Here is a 20,673-nt window from a genome sequence, read left to right on the forward strand (position 1 = left end):
ATTCCTAAAGGACAATCAATAACAGAGAAATAATGACTGTCATCTTCACCAGGCATTCCCTGTAATGGTCCCTCACCATTATCGAATAATTCAGAGCATTGGTCATCCCGGGTGGGACATCTCCCCATGAAGCAGTAGCCTTTTGCCTTCTTGCAGGGAAATCCATTTACTTGGAACTGGTCCTTAGGACACCCAGAAGAGTGGCCAGTACACACTTCAGGAAAATCGCATTCGTCTTTTGCTGGTCTGCATACAGACCCTGCTTTTTTCATCTGTGGAAGGAAAACGAAGCCATTGACTCTTGGACACTCTTAGGTGGGTAAGGTTCAGGAAGTAAGAGGAAGTAAGTAGGCTGACCCATTTAATTTATCCAGAAAAGGCTTTGAGGATGAACCATGACTTCCTTCTCCATTCCATGTTACTGACTTTTATGTAATTTTAGGACTGACAAGCTGGTGTTTTGAAATTTGATGTTAGAACAGCATTGGGACAGAGTTGGAATGGACATAAAATAGAGACACGAGCATGTGCTCTGTTCATCTTGTCTTCATCTCTTGCTTAGGACGTCCCTTTCCTCCGTCCCCAGCCCACCACACACACAGCTGGGAGCCGCTGACTATAACGAGGAATCCTCACTCCCAAGAAATCAGATCTCTCCAGATGAACCAAAATAACGCCTTGGCTCTCACTGCTGGAGGGCACTATGTAGAAATACTCTCTCGTTCAGCCATTCGAGATGCATGTAATTGTGCTGGGTTTTGGGAAGATTTGGAGATGAATAAAACACACTTCCGTTCCTTTGTTCAGTTCACAATCCAGTGGCTTGGAAGAAGTGCCCATAAACCCCTGGAGAGAGGCATTTGGGTTTCTGGTCATCCTTCCAGGGATACTAGTCCCTGCCACTTTCCACTTCCCATAGAACCCTCTTCCCTTTTAGTTCACTGTTGCTGGAATGTCAGTTTTCCCCCAGCCAAGGTTAAATCGGTTGGTGATGGTTTACAAAAGAATAGTGTTATATAAATGTCATCTAACTCCACTCCTGAAAGTCCTAGCACTGCTCACCTGCTTCTCCACCCTCCAGACCAAAGCACTGCCCAGAGCTCAGAAGTCAGAGCATCTCAGAGAAGGCTCCTCTGGGTACCAGTAAGCCTGGCCCCAGTCTGGGATTAGTGGTGTCAGGTCGTTCGGTGGTCAGACATCTCTCTGGTCCTAAGGATACTTAGCAAACTGAAACCAGAGAAACCCAGTCCCAGCAAAGGATCTCACCTGACAAGAGTCACAGCATTCTCCTTCCGTGCAAGTGAATCCTGGCTTCAGCATACATTTGAGTGCATCGCAGCAAGGATTAGCGCACTCCTGGCAATAATGGAAAATTAAAGATCAGAAGTGGTCTGTAGTTTGGCTCCTGTTTGAGGAGTTGATGTGGTGTGCTTCTGTGTAACCTAGCCTTAGCTGATTTTCACGGTGACATCCAACTGCATGGTCCTGAGCTATGGTGTGTGTACACAGACTCCTGCTTGCAGCTGCTGTTTGGGACGTTTTCCTTTCCCTTGTGGCTGCTCCGAACTCCGCAGCTGATGAATTTGCACTGCGACCATACAAAGTCCGAAGCTGGTGACCTTCCATTTTCCAGACGACTGCCGCTCTCTGGAAGGGTCCTGCTGCTTCTCATGTGGAAGGTTTGCTCTGAGATAATACAGCTTCTGAAGATCTGATTTTATATTTCCCTCAAGATGTTAAGTATTTCAGGCTGCCCTTTGGCTTTTTATTTTTAATGCCTCATTAGATGATAATAGCAAAGTGGGCATTTAGATCCTATCTGTTCATTGAAACTAAAACTCCAAAACCCTTGTCTGCATCTTGTCACATAAAGTACTTCATGTGTTAGAACCAAACTGGAGAACAATTCCAAAGACTGCATGTGGGCAAAAGCATCAGTTTCCAGAGTTAAGATTCTCTTCCCATTTAAGGAGACATTTGAAGACTAGAAGCTCTAACTTCTCGACATGTCACTGTGCTCATGCAGTCTTTTAGCTGCATGATCCTCTTTGACTTCTATTGAATTGCATGCTGTCTACAGCATGGCTGCAAAATTGTGGTCCTTGGGCCAGTACCACCAGCATAACCTTGTAGGTTGGCAGGAACAGGATCTCAGTTCCACCCCAGACCTATTGAGTCAGCATCTATAGTTTAACAGCATGCCCAGGTGATTTATAAGCACTTGATAATCTGAGAAGCAGTTATCTAGGACACAGACCTGTACCCTGAACTCTTGAAAGAAATAGCTTTTATGCCGGAGAAAAGCAGATTAAGAATTAATTAATTTAACACAGCCTCAAAGGCTTATTCTAAATGTTCCAGAGATTGTAACTATGTGTAAATTTAGGAGGTTTCTGCTCAGCTAAGTTTTCTAATAATGTGACCCGATGAACTGGGATCTAGGCTAGCCTCAAAAGGCCTTGAGTAAAACCCGATTGACTGATTATGCGCGTTTCCTAGAAAACATTCCTACGGTGCGTGAGAGACCAGACTTAAGGACACCCATGGGCTCTTCTCACAGGAACTGCCAATTAATATATAAACCAGGCTAATGCGATGCTGTGGACCGAGGGCAAGATCGTTACACACAATTCAGGACTCGGTAAGAAGCCTTGCAGTGAGGCGGTACCAAAAGCTTGTTTCCAAATTAAAAAAACAAAACAAAACAGTTTTTAAAGCTTTACAAGGAATATCATGGTTGGTTAATGGCTGCGTCTCCACCTAGGTTCGGGCAAAGCATAAACTTTGCAATTTAAAGACCACATCATGAGCCAATACCTGAACAGGGCCACAGTCACACTCCTCTCCATCATCCAAATTCTTGTTTCCACAATAGGGGTAATCACTTAGCTTCTCAGAAAACGGGACGTTGAACATGCACGTTGGCTTGTGCTCCTCCAGGTGCCGCAGGTACTGGGTTCTGCTGCAGGTGCTGAATTTTAGTGCAGGGATGCTAGGGGTGGGACGAGTGAAAAGCAAACATTAATCACATCAAGGCATAGTGGTAGGACAGCTGTGAAAGCTAGCAAGAAGTGAGAAAAAAAGCAAATATAAACGCTGGACTCAAAGTCCATTTACTTTTCTTAGTCTTGCCTTCTGCTATAGCAGAGTAGTAACTGGGCTGTTTATTATACAAAATATCTTTTTGAAACGCAGCCAACACGTGCTCTGGTAGTGAAAACTCTCAGAGTATATATCCTCCAGAACATCCTTCTTGAAGCTCACGATTTCCACTCATTGTGTCTGCTGCTCCCACGTCACTTTTTATTTGTTCCCCTTAAAATAATCTATATATTTGTCTATCATCCATGCAGGATGCCTCCTCAAAACAGTGACTGAATCACGTTTCAAATTTTTAAAAAATAAGGACCGATTTTTAAAAAACATTTTAGTCTACTGAAAAAACAGAGCTTGGTATTTAAGGAAAAATCATACAAATATATTTACTATATAAATGTTTAAAATCATCACCTAATACATAGGAAGTCAATAGTTTCATCTTTGAAACATGTACCTTATACATAGTAAAAAAAAAAATAATAATAATAACGCAGTGCCTGGCACAAAGTAGCTCTCTCCAAACATTTTGGGGAAAAAAAAATTGATACTATCTTACACATCCCAGGAATGTGACCTACTTCTTTTTAAACTGAACCTCACCTCTCTCCCATCTTTCTTTTGTTTTGACTCCCTCGTCATTATTATTACTATTATAATTATTTTGTCTTAATTGAAGTACCGTCAGTTACAATGTGTCAGTTTCTGGTGTACAGCACAGTGTCCTGGTCATGCATATACATACATATATTCATTTTCATATTCTTTTTCATTAAGGGTTATTAGAAGATATTGAACATAGTGCTTTACAGAAGGAAATTTTCTTATTAATCTATTTTTATATATAGTCCTTGCCATTATTATTGATACCATGATTGGATACAGATGGACTTTTAAAGTCTTGGAGACATTCCAGTGGGATGATGGGCACCCCTCCAAGAGATTACTAATTATGTAGACAATGATGTAAAATTAGACATCAGCTATTGCGTTCTCACTCTATGCCAGTCACTGTCCTCGGGTACTTAAGCTACTTTAACTCATGAATATACAGAAGCACTGATCATCGCCTACCATCACTTTTCTTACTATGAACAATGCACTGTTTGTACTTCCCATAAAGGAATTCAAAGACGTGCAGGGCTTAGGACCTGACCACACATGATTCACAGCACGAAGAGGGAATGCTGGGCATTCATTCATTCTGTAATAATTGATGAAGTACCTACTATGTGTCTGGGACTTTTCTGGACAGTGTCGATAGGACAGTGAACAAAACAGACAAAACCTTCTGACCTCGTGAAGCTCCTCTTCCAGTGGGGGACTGAAATAATTCACAAGCTGAATTTTATGTAGGACACAGACCATGTTAGATGGTGATACGTACTAAGGAGGAAAAACAAAGCAAAGTGGGAAGAGGTGGATAATGCCAGGAGGTCTGTGTGAGGGGACCGGACTGAAAGATTGGAGCAGGTGGCCGGGAAAGTTTTGCCGAGAATAATTGAGTAGAGATTGAAGGAGGACCTGAGAGCTGATCTGAAAGATGATGAAACAAGGCAGGGAGAGTGCGTTCCTCTCCTGAGCACCTTGCTATAAGACTCATTGAGTGTCATGCACTTTTGCAATATGTCCTGATGGAGTCTTAGAATTTCTGTCCCCATATCAAAAGGAGAGACACTACCAACCGGGCAGATTCAGCCCCAAGTAGGAAACTCTTTACCATGCCTGGTTTTATAACAGACCTTCCAAGGTATATGAGGAAAAGTCCACATAATAACAACGTACACCCACAATATTGAGTTTTAATCAAAAGCCACTCCCCCAACATTTACACACATCGTCTATGCTCTGAGCCTCACCTGGCACCGCTGTCCATCACGCATTTTCCCAAAGTACAGGGACACAGGTCATCGTCATGCTGCATCCCAAGGTTATGTCCCAGCTGATGTGCCATTCTATTTGCAACTACGTTTAGGTCGGGCAGAAGGTCCTGATGCCAAAAAAGATGTGCATGAGAAAATGCTGTCAGTTAGCACACGGTAGTACACAGCTTGCTTTGAACTAGTGGCTAAGACACCTGGATTCTAGCTTCTGGTTAACTAGCATTTTATCTGAGAGGTCGTGGATTTAGTTATTTTTCGCTCTTGTACCTTAACTTATTTAATTGTATAATGAGGTTGGACAAATAACCTTTTGAATGTCTCAAACTCTAACATTTTGAAATGTTTTGTGTGTGTGGTGCAGTGATAGTCAGTGCTGGACTTACAGAGACTCATCCTTATGTGTGGCTAAAATGTATTGAAGTCCTACAGCCTAAACTAAACATTACTGATTGTCTTCTATGACTAGATATTCAGTTGAATTTGTTTATTCAAAAATAAAAATACGTGTGGTTCAGGGTTTCGATTTATTCTCACACTGGGCAATAATGTTACATAAGCACCAGGAGGGAGTTCCCACTATGAAGAAAGTCAGAAGCTCAGTGATGTAAAACCCAAGGCAGAGTGGACTGTTGTCTCTGTTCCTAGCTGCATTTCATGTTTTAATCTCTATATTAATGACAACAATTAATTTCCAAAGAGGGGTGTGGTATCAGGTTACTCTGAAGGTAACACACCCCTAATTTGGTCATTTCATCTTACTCTTATGAAGTTTAAAATGTGTCCTGGATGGGTTATAATGTCATAACTGGAGTGGACAGCCTAGATGAGATTCATCTGACTCCATTATGCAAAATCTATGTGTCTCAAATACCAGGGGCAAAGAGATAATTATAAAAAGAACCTCAGGAATACTAGATCAGGCAGTCATCTCAGTAAGTTTTTAAGTTCAAGGTCTCGCAAGATGGGCGGAGCATAGCAACAACTAGGCAGAGATCCAACCCAAACCTTGATGCTTTAAAGGATATCTGAGATAGAGTTATCTGGCGTTTCCTAGGAGAATGGAGAGTTGGGAAGAGATCAGGTAAACAAGCAGTTTGTAGGTCTTCTCGCCATTTCGACAGGATACTCGAAGGGGTTTATACACTTTCTTATCAGCACAAGAACAATTATCTTCACTTGCTAAACCAGACATCAAATTTTGTAAACATTGCATGTCCTTCTATGTAATGATATTTAATATGCAAAAGCTTTTCTAGTCTTTGTATGTTAATCCATACATGATGTTCTTTTCCACTCTGAACAGCACTGTTTTTACCTTCATCATTTGTCTCTAGTTTTTATAAAATATTTCCCATTCAATAAAGGAAACATAACAGTTTCATTGGGACATATCTTGGTGGGAATATATGATGGAATGCATCCATGGTCCCTTTCAATAGGACACGGAGAATTACAGAAATTTAAAGTAAACTTTTTGATTAAGCAATATAACATAAAAGTAAAACACAGCCCACCTTAACGACACTGGAGGAATAATAGGGCAGGCACATGCCCCCTGGATAGGACGTTCCTTGCACAGGTGTGTAGAGCCACTTCCCACTATAAACAAAATGCAAATAAGCTCTAGTTTAATTAACACAAAGACTGAATTGCAGTGAACCCCCACAATGCCTTTGCACACAAAAGCGCCCTTTATTTTTTCTGGAATTCTGGAATTGAGGATGACCTTAGCTGCTTTTAAGCTCATTTTTAAACCTGTGCTATTTTAGAGGCACTGAAAAAGGCAATGCAATCTTAAGCTGAAATCATAAAAAAAGTACTTTCTGAAAACAAAACAAAACAAAACAAAACAAAACAGAAAACAAGGTTAGAGTCCATTCAACGCGACTTTAGTCAGCTTTAAATAAAACCACTTAAAAGACCAAAAAAAAAGGTTTAAAGTGCTCAGAGGAGAAAATGCAACATAGTGAATGAATTCAATGCAATGGTTAATTTGCTGTGATTGAAGTTTAAAAAAAAATTATTAAACCATAGCAACTCATAGAGGGTTTGATAGCTATAATCAAACATTTGAAACACTTGTCGTGTGGAAACAGGTCTATTCCTGGATTACCTAAAAAGACAGGTGTCGATATGTATATTAAAGGGGTCCAAATTTGATTTGCTTTCAGGAAGAACATTTAGAGTTGGAGCACTTTAAAGAGAGCTACCGTGGGCTGGAGGACCCTACTTACAGCACAACAGAGAGGCTTCAGATACAAAAAATGTGGTCAGGCTAGATGACCTTTCAGTCTTTAACTTTTTTGATCAAGAAGATATGCTGTATTTCTTCACTTTTGAAATATTTCTGTCCCTCTATTTTAAAGTCTTGGTACTTGACTACCCATTTTGGAAGAATGTAGCATTCTGGTCTTCCTAGAATGCGGAGATCTTGGGAGAACATCACCTTTGGAGATGAAGCACTAAAGAAAGTACAGTCTAGATTCTGACTTTGCTCATGGTGACTTAGAACCAAAAGTCACACCACGGTAATGCCATATACGGTATCTGATCACTTCCAGATCTGTGCGAATATAGAGGGAAGACATATAAGGAACCCAACTATGGGTTCCAGTTAGACATTTCGTAGCATCTCCCATCCACCCCATCCCTGTTTGCAGACATACAGTTGGTGTGTGAAGCTACTGCTCAGAATAAGAGACACTGACGGAAGTAAAAGACTGTCTACTTAAACCAAGTTAAATATTCCTAGACTGATTTATTAAGGATTTTAAGACATGCATCCAAGGAACAAGCAAGGGGCTATGTGCAGTAGGAAGGTCACGGTGACATTTTACTTTACCCCCTGCCCCCCATAATTTGAGGGGCATACTAGTACATGAATTTCTGAACCTAAGCCAGGGAAAACTTCCCCTGGAAGTATGTGTTATGGGCCATCCTGGAAGTGAAAATCAGAAATGATATTTGGAAGTCTAGTTCACTCATCTACCTGCCAAAGGGTTGGAATGACCTCTGACTTGGAAGCGTCCCGGTTCTGAGTTCAGACTGAAAGTTAACATTTAGGTAATGCTCTTAGAAAGCTCATTTGCAGGCTGTGTTTGTAGACCTTAGCAGACTCTCTGGTACTGTAGGTAGCTGAAGCAGGTAAAGTGGGTACCACTCTTATACAGTAGCTTTAAGGACGTCCAAAGGGATGCTAGAAGACTCCATTGCTCCAAAGTTGCTCTTCCATAATTTCACACCCCTTAGGATAACAGGACTGTGTGAAACACGAAGCTGAGTCAGATCAGCTCCATCATAATTCATTTTTTCCCTGTAGGCTGAATAGGGAGCTAGGTATTTTGAAAACAAAAATGATTTAAAAAAATACCCCCCCCCTTTAAGAAATTAATGACCTTGTAGTCTAGGTAAATCCAACCCTTTACTTGGGAACATTAAAGCTGTGGCAGGTTTAATTTAGCAGATTAGTTATCTGTTATCTTGAATATAGATGCTCTTGAAGAGCTGGTCACCAGATGGGGATATTTTGTTGAGGGAGGAGGACCAGAAAATGAAGAGCTTTCTCAGAAAAGTAGGCTTTAGTGGAGAACTGAAGTTGCATAACATGGAAGGCTGAAGGGAGTCAGTACTGGATGCTAAGTCAAGTAAGTGGATTCTAAACGTGCTTTGCTAACTTGATGGCGTTTGAACCCTGGCCAGGAATATGGGTATTTTAGGGTTATCTTTTCTGGTAGTAATCATTATTAGAAAGAAAGATTATTTACAAGTGCATTTGGAAATTTTCTATGTACCTGCACATAGCATTTTGTCTCTTTGCACCATCCAAAAGTCAATTGCTTTAAAAAGTATCTTGGTGGTTCTTCATTTGTTTTCTTTTCTTTTTTTAGTAATCCACCTAAGATAGGCAGAAAGATAAAGCAGCTACATACCTGAGTAACATAACATGATCAAAATTCTTCCTTTTTTTAAGGATCAGTTTTTGCCAGGCGGAAAAACGCAATAAGGTAGTTTCTATATTTGAGTCTATTTCTATCTTATCTTCGTTTGTCCATATTTCAAGGCCAACCAACGTCACATGAACGTCCAAGGTTTTATAAAGCTGTTCAAAGGAGAAATAATTTTTCACAATGTCAAGTTGTGGAAAGACCCTTTATCATGACTACATTCCTTTACATAAAATGGTAATTTTAATGTGAGAAGTATGTAAGCAAAAGTTCAGGCCTCATTTTACAAACAGTTGTACTGAAACAGAATGTAGGGTGAATTCTCCAGAATATTGGGTGACTTGCTATGACCAACAAAGAAACTTGACTAAAAATATCTGATTCCCCTTGAACTATCACAAGCTTTACAGGCACTAAGCTCAGGCTGTGTTTAGAATAAATAATTTAGTAAAGCTTTGAGATGATATCTGACCAAGAACATGAGTTTATGAACGGTGGCACACAATGGAACGAATGCTCTTTACTTGTCTCTCTATTTTAGGTCATGAGTTGGTTCTGTAGAAGGTTCTAGAGAGGTAACATTGTTTTCAAAACCCAGCAGCTTAGCTATCATCTTTGCTCCCTGTGTTTGAGTTCTGGAACTACTTTGTTGTATAAGAAATCCTATCGGTGATTCCTCAAAGCAGACAGAAACAGCTGTAGCCCGAGCCTTCTCACCTCCGTTTCCATCTGCTTTTGTAAACACCTAGTTGATAGATATTTTGATGCCAGGACAAGAGAAGACAGTTTAAGCAAACGTTATGAAGATTTTGAGACAAAGAACTATGTGTTACATCAAGTTTGTATTTCATAACAGCCAGTGTGAAGCAAGTTGAAAGAATGAATGAATGATAAACTATGCACACTGAGTTAAAAACAGAAATAGAGAAGTCACTCAACAAATATGAATAGAGAATGTTACTGGTTATGAAGAAGCTTAATATTTCACATCATTTCTATAACAATAACCTTGTGTTAATTTTTCACTTTTCTTAACTGGTATAATAAGAATATGAATATTAAATTCCAGGTGTCCACATGAGGACCCAAAAAGGTCCTTTCGTAACCATGAGAACTAGCTTCTTATAATGTCATATAAAATTAGACCTTTAGTTAAATCATTATCTCAAACTTGTACTAAATGTCCATTCCTTTTGGCTCTGATTTTATTGTGGAACAAACCTTATGAGTTGGGTCCCCCAGAGCAAGTTTTTTTTTTAACCTTGGCCCTTTTGGACTCTCTGTATTCATGAGTGGGCTTTCGGTTCATAAAACTGGATGCCAGTGTAAATGGGGACAAAAAATTGTCATTCTATGCATGTGTTTTCTTCTAGTGAGAAAATATGCTATAAAATAAAGCCATGGTTTATCTACAGAATGCTTGCGTGGGTTTGGATATACATATTCGAAAGGCTGTCAAGAGTTAATTCACTCTTCTTAGGAGAGAAGGAACTTTGGAATTTCTGAGATAAAAGAGGTGAAGACATCATGACAGTAAAGGGAGAAAGGATGCAGTGAAATAAGTTGGAGTTTGGGTTCTGTAGAGGTTAAAGGGCCAGCAAGAGGAGCTCTGATGGGAAAGGTCAGGCACTTTCCCACTGTGTTGCTTTAAATTGTTTGTGATGTGAGCCCCCAGTCTGAACTGAAAGTCTTTTGTAATAAAAGTTCAGCAATGTGCAACAGTTTTGGAGATGGAAACCCAAGGAAAGAGGTTGAATCTTATATTTGGATCAAGGCTGGTGTAGTAATAAAGACAATTGCAAAATATAAGAAACAGGAGAAGCAGAGCTTGAACTGAGAGATGGGTGCATAGAACAGAGCACCCCCAGAGCAAAGCCGGTACTCGGCTTGGATGCTCTCCACTGATGCCCAGACAGGGGGATTCATTTAGAAGCAAGCCTGGTGGTAGCTCTCGGCCTCTCCAAACCAGAGAGCCTGTCTGGGAAACTGAGAGTGCCCTGGGGCATCACCTTCCCATCCCGACCCAGCAAGGAGGCTGAGACAGCCCCACTCACTGTGGGGACTATTTTGCAGCCCCATCTGCCCAGCAGGGCTGGTGAAAACACCTGACAGCTGTGTGGCCCAGCAGTGCTGGAGCTGAGAGAAGGGTGGACAGAGACGAAAGTCTGCAAGCATAGCCAGTGATCCTGCTCGGCTGGGAAACCTGGAGGGTGGGTCAGCTGGAGTTAAGACAACAAACAAAGAGCTCCATCAGTTTTACAGAGCTGCCTTCTCTGGCTGTGCCCAGGCAGGGAACCTAATTTGTACCTTCACTCCTTGCTGAATAGAGACTTCAGGCTGTCCAACCAGGGGTGCTAACCACGGGAAGCCACATAGCCCACTCTACAGAAATGAGTACAGTGAAACTTGAACAGAGAGGTCACCCTGTGGCTTCCCCCACGTCTGCAAAGCAAAACTGGGTGGCCTCACCTAACCAAGGAATTCAGTGCACATTCAGGGCTGATTCAGAACCCCAAAGATTATAGTAAACAACTAGAAAGAGATCAGATGTCCCTTAGCTGGTGAATGAAAAAACACTGACCTAGAGCAGTTTTTTCTTACAGTGTCTTTCTTTTTTAAAAAGATGTGTACAATTCACAGTATTGCTTCTTTGAATGGGCTATAGTTCATTCCACGTTAGACAAATGAATCCTCTTAGTGCGTTTTACTGAAATATTTACTGAAATAATTGGGCAATAAATTATAGCTTGAAAGACTTTTTTTGCCATTCAGGGTCATGGAACAGTGATTTAAGATAGTGGATTAGATTTATTTGCGATGGGCATTCAAATCTTTGTACCTTGCTTTATAAATTTTGTGATTAGTGACCGACATTTGAAACTTATTTAAATATTAAATGTCATTTACTTAGAAACCAAAAACTCAGAACTATGATTTATTTGTTTCTGTGATTTTTTTGAAAATCGAATTTTGCTAATTAGTTCTACTTGGTGAATGTTTGTGTTTTGGGCTGTCTCAATGTCAGGATTACCACAAAAATCCTGCAGAGGTCTGTCCTAAAAGTCTCTTTCCATTGTGTTTTTGGTTCGATTCAAACTGTATCATATCTTACCATGCTGACAAAATTGACCATTCCCCAAACTCGACTCCTCAGTTTATCGAGAGGATGATTATTCCTGTGATACTGGAAATATAAACATCAGATCAACATTTATCAATCATGAGTTGGATCAAAATTCAACAAAATTATTCCCGTCATGAGCTATTTCAAAGAAAAAAAAAAATCATTGGCCTTCCTTTCAGTGAGCTCAAATATCTGGGCAACTTCTGCAAAAATACTTTTCTTGTTAATATAAAATAACTAGATAGAGCAGTTTCTAAAGACATGCTTCAGCTTGGCATTACTTTACAGTTTTCTTTATAACTCTGTTCCCTTTTCACATCATAGTATATTGCACTACATTGATTTATTAAACCAACTGATAAGCATCTTTTAGAATCCACGTGTATCATGTTGATGAAACATAACTTATTCAAACTCCACGGCAACCATTACATTGAAAAAAAAAAAAAGGCAACTTTATCAGTCCTCCTGTGTCCATGTTGGTCATGATCATCCTGGAACCAGAAATGTGATGGAAGCAGGCAAGAAACTGTGGTTTTCCATTTTCTCCAGGAAAAGGCTAAGAAGACAAAGCAGAGTCTTCTGCTCCAGCTTATTTTGTCTTTTTTTCTTTTTACAGATGGAGTCCCTGCTTGGGCTTGTTCTCAGCATTAGCAATTTAGACCTAATAAAATACACCTGAAAATAACGTAAGCTATCCTGCCGGAATAAATGCAAATGGTCAAGCTTCTTTCATAATAAAATAAAAAGAAACATGCCTTTTCTGAATCCTATGAGTATCCTTAGAAACATTCCATTGCTGTCCTGTCATCTTAAATGTCTAAATACCTCAAAGTTATTACATCAGAATCCTTCCTACTTTCGTGTCCCACTCACTCCTCGACCTACTACTCATTGATTCAATGCCACTATTCCCTCGAAACTATCCCTGATAGGTCCATAAATGTCCTCTTAATTATCAAATCCAGTGAGTTACTAGAATAAACTTCCATTGTTATGCATACTTTTTTTGATATGTGCTGGACTGGGTTTGCAAGTATTTTTAGGAAATTTTGCAGTCGTATTGGTAAGTGAACTTGGCTTGTAATTTTACTTTCTCGTCTGGATTTGTTATCCACGTCCTCATAGTTACGATGATGACCCTTAAGGAGTCACTCTGCCAGGTACTTACACACGTGTGTGGGTCTCTCCAACACCGGTTCCAGGCTTGGCCAAACTGGACTTACTTTGGCTCAAGAGATGTTAATAAATATCCTATAGGCAGAAGCCTGAAAAGCTCTTGTGCATTGAAGCCTGGACTCTCTCTTGATGTTTTGACGCCCAGCTATGATGTGAAAACCACAGGCTTGCGTACTGGAGACACGTGGGCCGAACCCAACAGTACGTACCAGACAAGTGGCAGAGGCCAATTTGCACCAGCCAGCCAGCCCAGTGGCGCCTCCACATGGTCACCACTGCAACTGCATAAATGACCCACCCTAAGTTTTGGGTAGTTTGTTACACAGCAGTAGATAACTAATACGAAGGTTATAATAACTGTATAAAATGTGTGAAGAATGTTTCTCTTTTCTTATTCTTCAAGAGAATTCGTAGAAGATAGGGTTGTCTGTTATAACAAATTTTGGTAAAATTTGTCTTTAAACTCATCTGAGCCTCGTGTCTTTATTCGTTACTAGATTGTGGACTACTTATTTAATTTAAAAACTTTGTTATATTCTTTTTGGGGTTTCCTAGTTTTTTCTCAAGTCAGTTTGGTAATGTTACACTACATGCTTCTACTCATAAATTTATTGGCACAAGGTTGTACATATATTTTTAATAATATGTAACCTTTATTTATAGTTTTATTTATTTATAGTTATATTTTTCTTTTATTTCTAATTTTATTTGTACTTCTTTTTTTTCTTTAATAAATAGTGTCAGAAGCTTTTCTATTTCATTTATCTTTTCAATGGACCAGCTTTTGGCTTTGTTTCATTCTGGCTTGTGACTTTTATTAATTTTACTCACAGTTAAAATTATTTTTTTCCTTCTATCTTTTTTGGTTTTAGTTTGTGTTTCATGTTTTCAGTTTTCCAGTTAGGTTCTTAGTTTATAAAATTAATAATAAATAGCAAATAAAATTTCTTAAGCAAAATTTTTTAAATAAAATTTAAATAAGATTTTTAATAAATAAAATTTATTTTTTAATAGAAATGTTTATCTACGTATATCCTTCTAACTACTGCTATGCCATCTGCATCTAAAAAATTTTGTCTATACTAATATTTTCTTTCTGCGCTTATAAATATCTCATAATGTCACACTTGACTTCTGCAGTAAATTAATATTTGTCAATGTACTTTGCTTTTAGTTTCCAAACTGGTGATTTTTTTAGAAGTTTAGTTTAACAATTTTTTTTTATCATAACTTATCATTTGGTTGTGACTAGAAAGAAAAAGAAGTGGTCTTTATCATATCTATTTTTAAATTCCAATTTTTTTTTAACTTCCTTTGTGGTCAAATATCAATTTAATTTTGGAAAATGTTTTGTTTGCATTTGAAGAGAATGCATAGTGTCTATTTTGTGGGTGTAGGATATCCTATGAATTGATTAGCTCAAACCTGTATTTATGTGGTTCAAATCTTTTCTATGTTAAATTTATTCTGAATTAACCTAAAATTTTCTGATAGAGAAGTTAAAAAAAAACCAAAAAACCCGTCTTACCCCATAACCTCGTTATTTTTTGTTGCCTGTTTCTCTATACCCTGTTGTAAAGTGTGTAATCTGATACAGCACTGCCTGATTCCCCAGTCCTGGAGGACCTCCTTTCCATTATATTGCTTGAGTCTTCCTCGCGTGATTAGTTTCATCTTGGACTGTGATTATAGGGTCTTTCTGACTTGGGGTCTAGGAATTTTCCAAATTACTAACCAGCTTTTGTGCTGGAAGCTTGGCTTGGCATTGCTGTATCTGAAGAAGAGTAGAACGTCGTGCCCACCTCAGCGCATGACCAGGCTTCAGCCTTTTGCTTTCTCATGCACAGCATGTTCCCTGCCCACCAGTGCGGGCAGGAAGAACGCTTCCTTTCCCTTTGCAGTTTCAATAGAGAGCTTTTCCAGTTCTCTTTCCAGGGATGGGGCAGCTCTGGGCTTTACGCAATATGTTCTACGTCTTGTGTGTCTCCAAGCCCTTTGGATTTTATTTACTGTTTTGGCAGATTCTCTCTCTCATTTTTAGCACTTGGGGATTTCCTGTGTTTTCTTTTGAACTCAAGCATAGATTGTGAACATACTTTCACTTTTTTTGTAAGTTGTTCATTATTTCCATATGTTCATAATGGGGACGCGGATTCTACTTTGGCTCAGTCCGCTGTACCACCAAAGGCCCTCATCATCTCTTATACATGTCTGTTTTGGGGAAGCTAAAAAACAGAATGTTGAACCTAGAATGGAATCCTTATTAAAATACTATTTTCTCTTTCTTAAAATCACAACTATAGTTTTATAAGGCTAAATGGAAGGCAAATGTTTATCTGAAAACTTACCACGTTATTGTCGGCAACAATGAATAGTTCAATATACTTTTCTTTATGGATGCTCTGGAAATGCAGGGAAAATTGAATGAATAATGGTTAATATCTTTTATCTTAACGTTTGAAGTTAAAATCTCCAAGGTAAGAAATGTTAATATGATTGATACAGGAAGGTGAGGTTCAGAAGTATGTCTAACAATTCTAGAATTTTCTCTAAATAAAACCCACTCTATTAGGAAGACATGGGACCCCGTGCATCAGATTTTAGTAAACCTGAAACAATGTTCCATACTTTAGTATCCTTCCATTCTTTGTTTAGGCTTTCAGATTAAATATGAGTTGTAAATAAAGAATTATGAATCCAGTTTTTAACATTTAATTTTTTTTTTTTCATTTACAAAGTAAATGCTACTAGGTAAGCTCATTTAAAAACCGACCCATCTATAGTTGAGAGCAAGGCTTAGGACTTTCTCACAGGACTGACTGTCTTCCTTCTACTCCTCTTCTGTCTGCCAACCCCCCGCTTTGTGGCAGTCTCAATTCAAAGGAAACGTGTGAAAGTTGCTTGTTACAGATGTTTCATTTTGTGAAACGCCAGTACCAGGAAGTGTTCAGCTGTCAGTGCCGTGCACTCAGGTTACATGCATATTCTCTGAGTGTAAGCCAGAGCCGTTCAAATTTTTCACTCGGTCATTCTTTTCTGAACTGAGCAATCATTGATTGACTAATTGATTCAATTAAAACAAATCTGTTAGGCACCTAGTAAACTTCAGACGCAGTCTGGACCATGGAGGTGTGAAAAAGGTGAACACTCATAGATCTTAAAGGCTACATCTAGTGGGAATTTAAGATACTATAAACCAGTATAGGAAAGCTTAAAACACAGAGGACTGCCACTGTGCAATCATTCCACTAGACGTCCCATCTTAATAATCAGAATATTTGGCTTGATGAGAGGGGAGGAAACTGACTTATCGTCAGCAACTCCCTCCACTGCCCCCAAAAGTAGCAGGAAATACAAGGAAAGGAAAGACAGTTTCTAGGAGGAATTTCAAGATGTAAATTTCATTCTTTCCAACCACGTAGGGTCCTAATGCTATAAATCTATAGGTAGGGTGGTAAATATCTTCCTTCTTTGAAATTGGTGAGACAAACTGAGTTTTACCATAGTGAATGAGCTCTTTCTAAATAGATAACAAAAACGAAGGTTGGATACTTCAGATTTCAGACAATGAAGAGTCAGACTTGGCACATACATTTCATTATTTGGGCTCATAATCTCTCTCTTGAGATCAGAAAGAAATTAAGAGGTACTTTATCTGGAATAGAGATGACTTAAAAACAAAGCACTCACTTCCATTTTGGAGTCTTCCGTGGATTTAGCCTTATCCTCTGGAACAGCTGTCCTGGTAAAATTGAGCTCTGTACAAGAATGATTGACAGCATACAGCATCTTGGGGTCGTATCTGAACACCAGATGTTCGCCTTCATCTGAATATTTCACTGGTTCAATGAGGAACCTTTGGTCATACACCCTGAAGAACCCCCTGTGGAAATTGGGCATACGATGTATATTCAAGGTCTATTCCATTTTACCACCACATCACTACACAGTATTATTCAGATTCCTTTTATGGACTTTGCCTTTTTAAGGAAGGGAAACTGTAAGGTCAAAGCCTTATGAGCATGTAGCCAGATGTGGCCTTTGACTCAATAAATTTTCTGAAAGTCAACTCATCTGGACTTTCAGAAGTTTGATGGCCCAATCTCTACTTTGAAGCTTGGTTAGAGCAACAATTCCCACCTGGGGTTGAGGACCCCTGGCAAGGCTCAGAGTTCTGGCGGAGATTTTGTGAATGTTTATGTCCTTCATGCATTAACCATAGAGTCAATAGGCGAAAGTACAGACACTATTTTGGGGTAATTTTGTCATTAAAGAGTTTCTCATTCTTCGAAATACTGGGAACCACTCAAATAAAGTTCTCATAAGGGAAGATGCAAGTTTCTTGTTCTTCCATGTTTTCCTCCCCACATCTCTCTCCTTTGTCCTTGAGTCCAAGACCTAGAGAGAACTTACAGAGGCTTTCCTTCTGACTTTTTTACTTTCTAGAGACTGGAAACGTCACCTAATTTAGCAACAAGCTGTGAGGCGTTGTGGTGTGTTGGGGTGGGAATTCATAGGACTAGGAGTCAGGAAGCCTGGTTTTGGGACCAAGTTCAACCACTAGCAAATTGAATGCTCAGGAGCAAGTCTCTGACTGTGGTGTCCTGATCTGTACCACGAAAGGACAGGCTGGATGATTTCCAGTGGTCTCCAACTCTGAGTCCCTCGATCATGTATTGAAAAACCTGTCTTGCTTAAGGCTATGAATTAGATGTCTTTTTGTCGAAAATGAACGTTACCAATGGACCAGGATGGACAGTAATGCTGAAAATATAGCTTCTTTCCATTAACTTTTCTATTAATTTTCATTAATTTTCTATTAATTTTGCCATTAATTTTAAGGGTTCTTAAGAAAAAGAAGTGAATGAATGTCTTTGAAATGTCATGGGAAAATAGATAAAGGAAGAAAAATAAGGTGCCTCACCTCAGACCTTTACATGTGCTGATACTGGCAGCGGAATCTAATTCATGTATGATGGATCCTTGGTAGAAACAGTGATCCTAAAATAGATGAAGAGGACAGTGACATAAGTACATATATCGATATTCCATAAATACTAATATCTACATCTTTTATGTTCACAAGATAGCATTATTTCATTTTCACAGATTACACATATTCATTTATTCATTCGGTCATGCATTCATTCATTGAATTCTCTCACTGGAGAATTTTGAAATGACTTTAGAATGCTTTTATTTTAATTGCGTGATTACTTTGTGTAAAGCAGAGTATGGATTCCTCCCTCACAGACTTAATAGTCTGTTACCGGATGATGTGAGCTGCAGAAATGTGCTCCTTTTTCTTGGAAATGTTACTCCTTTAATCCATCTTAAAATCTCTGTCGAACTACCCCTCCTGTGCTATTATTATAAATTTTCACCAGTTGCCTATGAAGTCAAGTCAGAGTTTTTGATCATCACAAAAATCAGGTCTCACCCTCCAACCAGGTGCCCTCATGCTTTTCGCTCCTGCCTTCCTGCTTCGATCAAGTTGGTATCTTTATCACTCCCTACTTGGTGCTTTGTCCATGGTGATTCCATCAAGTAATTATTCTTTGCATCAATTCCATCTGTGCACTTCCTGCCATGTGTGACACTCTCCACGGCCCTGGACCTCAGACCCTCACAGACTAACAACCACTCCCTGCAAGTAAGTTACCCAGTTTTCCCCTAGTTCTAGTTTACAAAGATTGCATGATGACTTAGATTTCATAGTTGACAGCTGCCTTAAAGAGAGGGAATACGTTTTTAAAAGTATATACTTGGTGAAAAAAAAAATCATCCTTGGCTAGAAGACTGCAGTGGGGATGTTCTAAGAAAGGAGAATACGGTTATAAAAATAGAACTTGTATCCACTGGAATAATGTTGAGGATAAATGAACCACAATTCGTTTGCAGGATGAAGGAGAGGATGCTTCTGGTGCATCAAAGGGACTGGGCAGGGGATGCGACTCACAAGAGGGTCAGTTAGCTGGAGATTTTTAAATTGTTTCATGTCCTTAAGTTTAATCCTTTTGCTTTATCATTCCTCCAGACTTAACACCATTTGGGGTACATAGAAGTCAGTGCGGTAAAGGAAAATACATCAGCAGTCACTGATTTGCTTGTTAGGCAGTGATCAGCCTTCTTTAGAGTTCAGAGGGCTACAGTCTCTATTCTAGGATCATTCGGTGATGGTGGGCGATGCAGGATTAATTTCTGATGTAACACGTTCTGAAGCTGCCTGCAAAGCTAGGGCGGGGTGTCATAGTCACACAAGGAAGTGATAGTTTGAGAGAAGAGACGTAGTAAAGTTCCGTAAGATACCATGGTCTGAGGATGCTGAGTGATCGCCTCCTCTTTTTTGGAGTAGTACGTCTCACTGTAATTTGAGGCTAGGAACTCCCTGGAAAAGAGGGCAGAGAGGCCGTGAGATTTGCTCATTCTAATACAGTTAACAGATAAAGCCTATTATGTGAGAAAAATTCTCACCAAGACCCTCTTATGCTAATAACAGACAAGCAGAATCAATTCCACACACAGGAAAGCCTTTCTGCCAAGATTTCACGGCTTGGTAAAGACTGTTAAAGAGACAGAAAAAGATCCTGGCAGTTTTAGCAAGGCATCATTTTGAGAAGTACCTAGAGAAATTATTATCTAAGTAAAAATGCAGAAATTAATGCAAACATTTGTGATATGTGCCTCATATAGAAATATGTATATCATATATATAATTTAAATATATAGCAGTTGTGTTAACACATGTCTATATATATTATGTATATATGATATACACATCATATGTATCATGAATATATTTGATACACACAAATATAGTTGACTTATATATCATATATACACATGATACATATGTCTTAACACATTAATTCAGCACTCATATATTTAGATAAAGGCAATTTAGGAAACATAGAAAAGTACAAAACATATTGTCCTGAAATCTCATCATCAAGCGACAACCACTGCAAATATTTTCACATAATTGTTTATAGTCTTTTCTTGGCACAAGTGTTATCCTTTTGATAAAATTCTGAGTAATCAAAAGAGCACCCTGCTTTCCCACATCCCCCATATCGAACCCTGTGGGTACCTTCTGCCTGGGAACTAGCATTGCGTATTTCAACTGCCTCAGGACATGAGTCCTCCAGCAGAGCAGAAGCACAAGAAAGGAAATGACTGGTTTTTCTCTTCCCCTGAAATGTCGACTTTGGCAACTCATGGCAGAAACACTAGTCTTGAAGGTCTGCTCTGTTGAGCCTTCTCACTGTTAACACATAATAAGACTCTGTTTACTTGTTTTTGATGGTCATAGTTTTCAGTGTACAAGTCTTGTGTATATTTCTCAGATGTATAACTGAATGTTTTATTCCCTGTTTTGAGTGATTGCAAATAGTGTTTTATTTTTTAGCATTCTTTTCTTATTGACATATAGTTGATTTACAATATT

General features: G+C 39.0%; 1 protein-coding gene across 1 annotated transcript in view; it reads right to left on the minus strand.

Moving 5' to 3' along the window:
• The window catches only part of ADAM7 (ADAM metallopeptidase domain 7), a 44,946-nt gene that overhangs the window by 14,346 nt on the left and 9,927 nt on the right, over positions 1-20,673 (minus strand). Inside the window, exons 4-14 of the mRNA XM_010948610.2 lie at positions 19,536-19,614; positions 18,151-18,227; positions 16,917-17,109; positions 15,575-15,628; positions 12,036-12,107; positions 8,909-9,078; positions 6,494-6,578; positions 4,956-5,086; positions 2,818-2,992; positions 1,267-1,356; positions 77-272 (exon numbers count right to left, since the gene is read on the minus strand). Of these exons, the coding sequence (XP_010946912.2) occupies positions 77-272; positions 1,267-1,356; positions 2,818-2,992; positions 4,956-5,086; positions 6,494-6,578; positions 8,909-9,078; positions 12,036-12,107; positions 15,575-15,628; positions 16,917-17,109; positions 18,151-18,227; positions 19,536-19,614 (1,322 nt within the window). The remainder of the gene's footprint in view (positions 1-76; positions 273-1,266; positions 1,357-2,817; positions 2,993-4,955; positions 5,087-6,493; positions 6,579-8,908; positions 9,079-12,035; positions 12,108-15,574; positions 15,629-16,916; positions 17,110-18,150; positions 18,228-19,535; positions 19,615-20,673) is intronic.

The sequence above is a fragment of the Camelus bactrianus genome, chromosome 31, assembly GCF_048773025.1.
Source record: "Camelus bactrianus isolate YW-2024 breed Bactrian camel chromosome 31, ASM4877302v1, whole genome shotgun sequence".
In the NCBI taxonomy this organism is placed as follows: Eukaryota; Metazoa; Chordata; class Mammalia; order Artiodactyla; family Camelidae; genus Camelus; species Camelus bactrianus.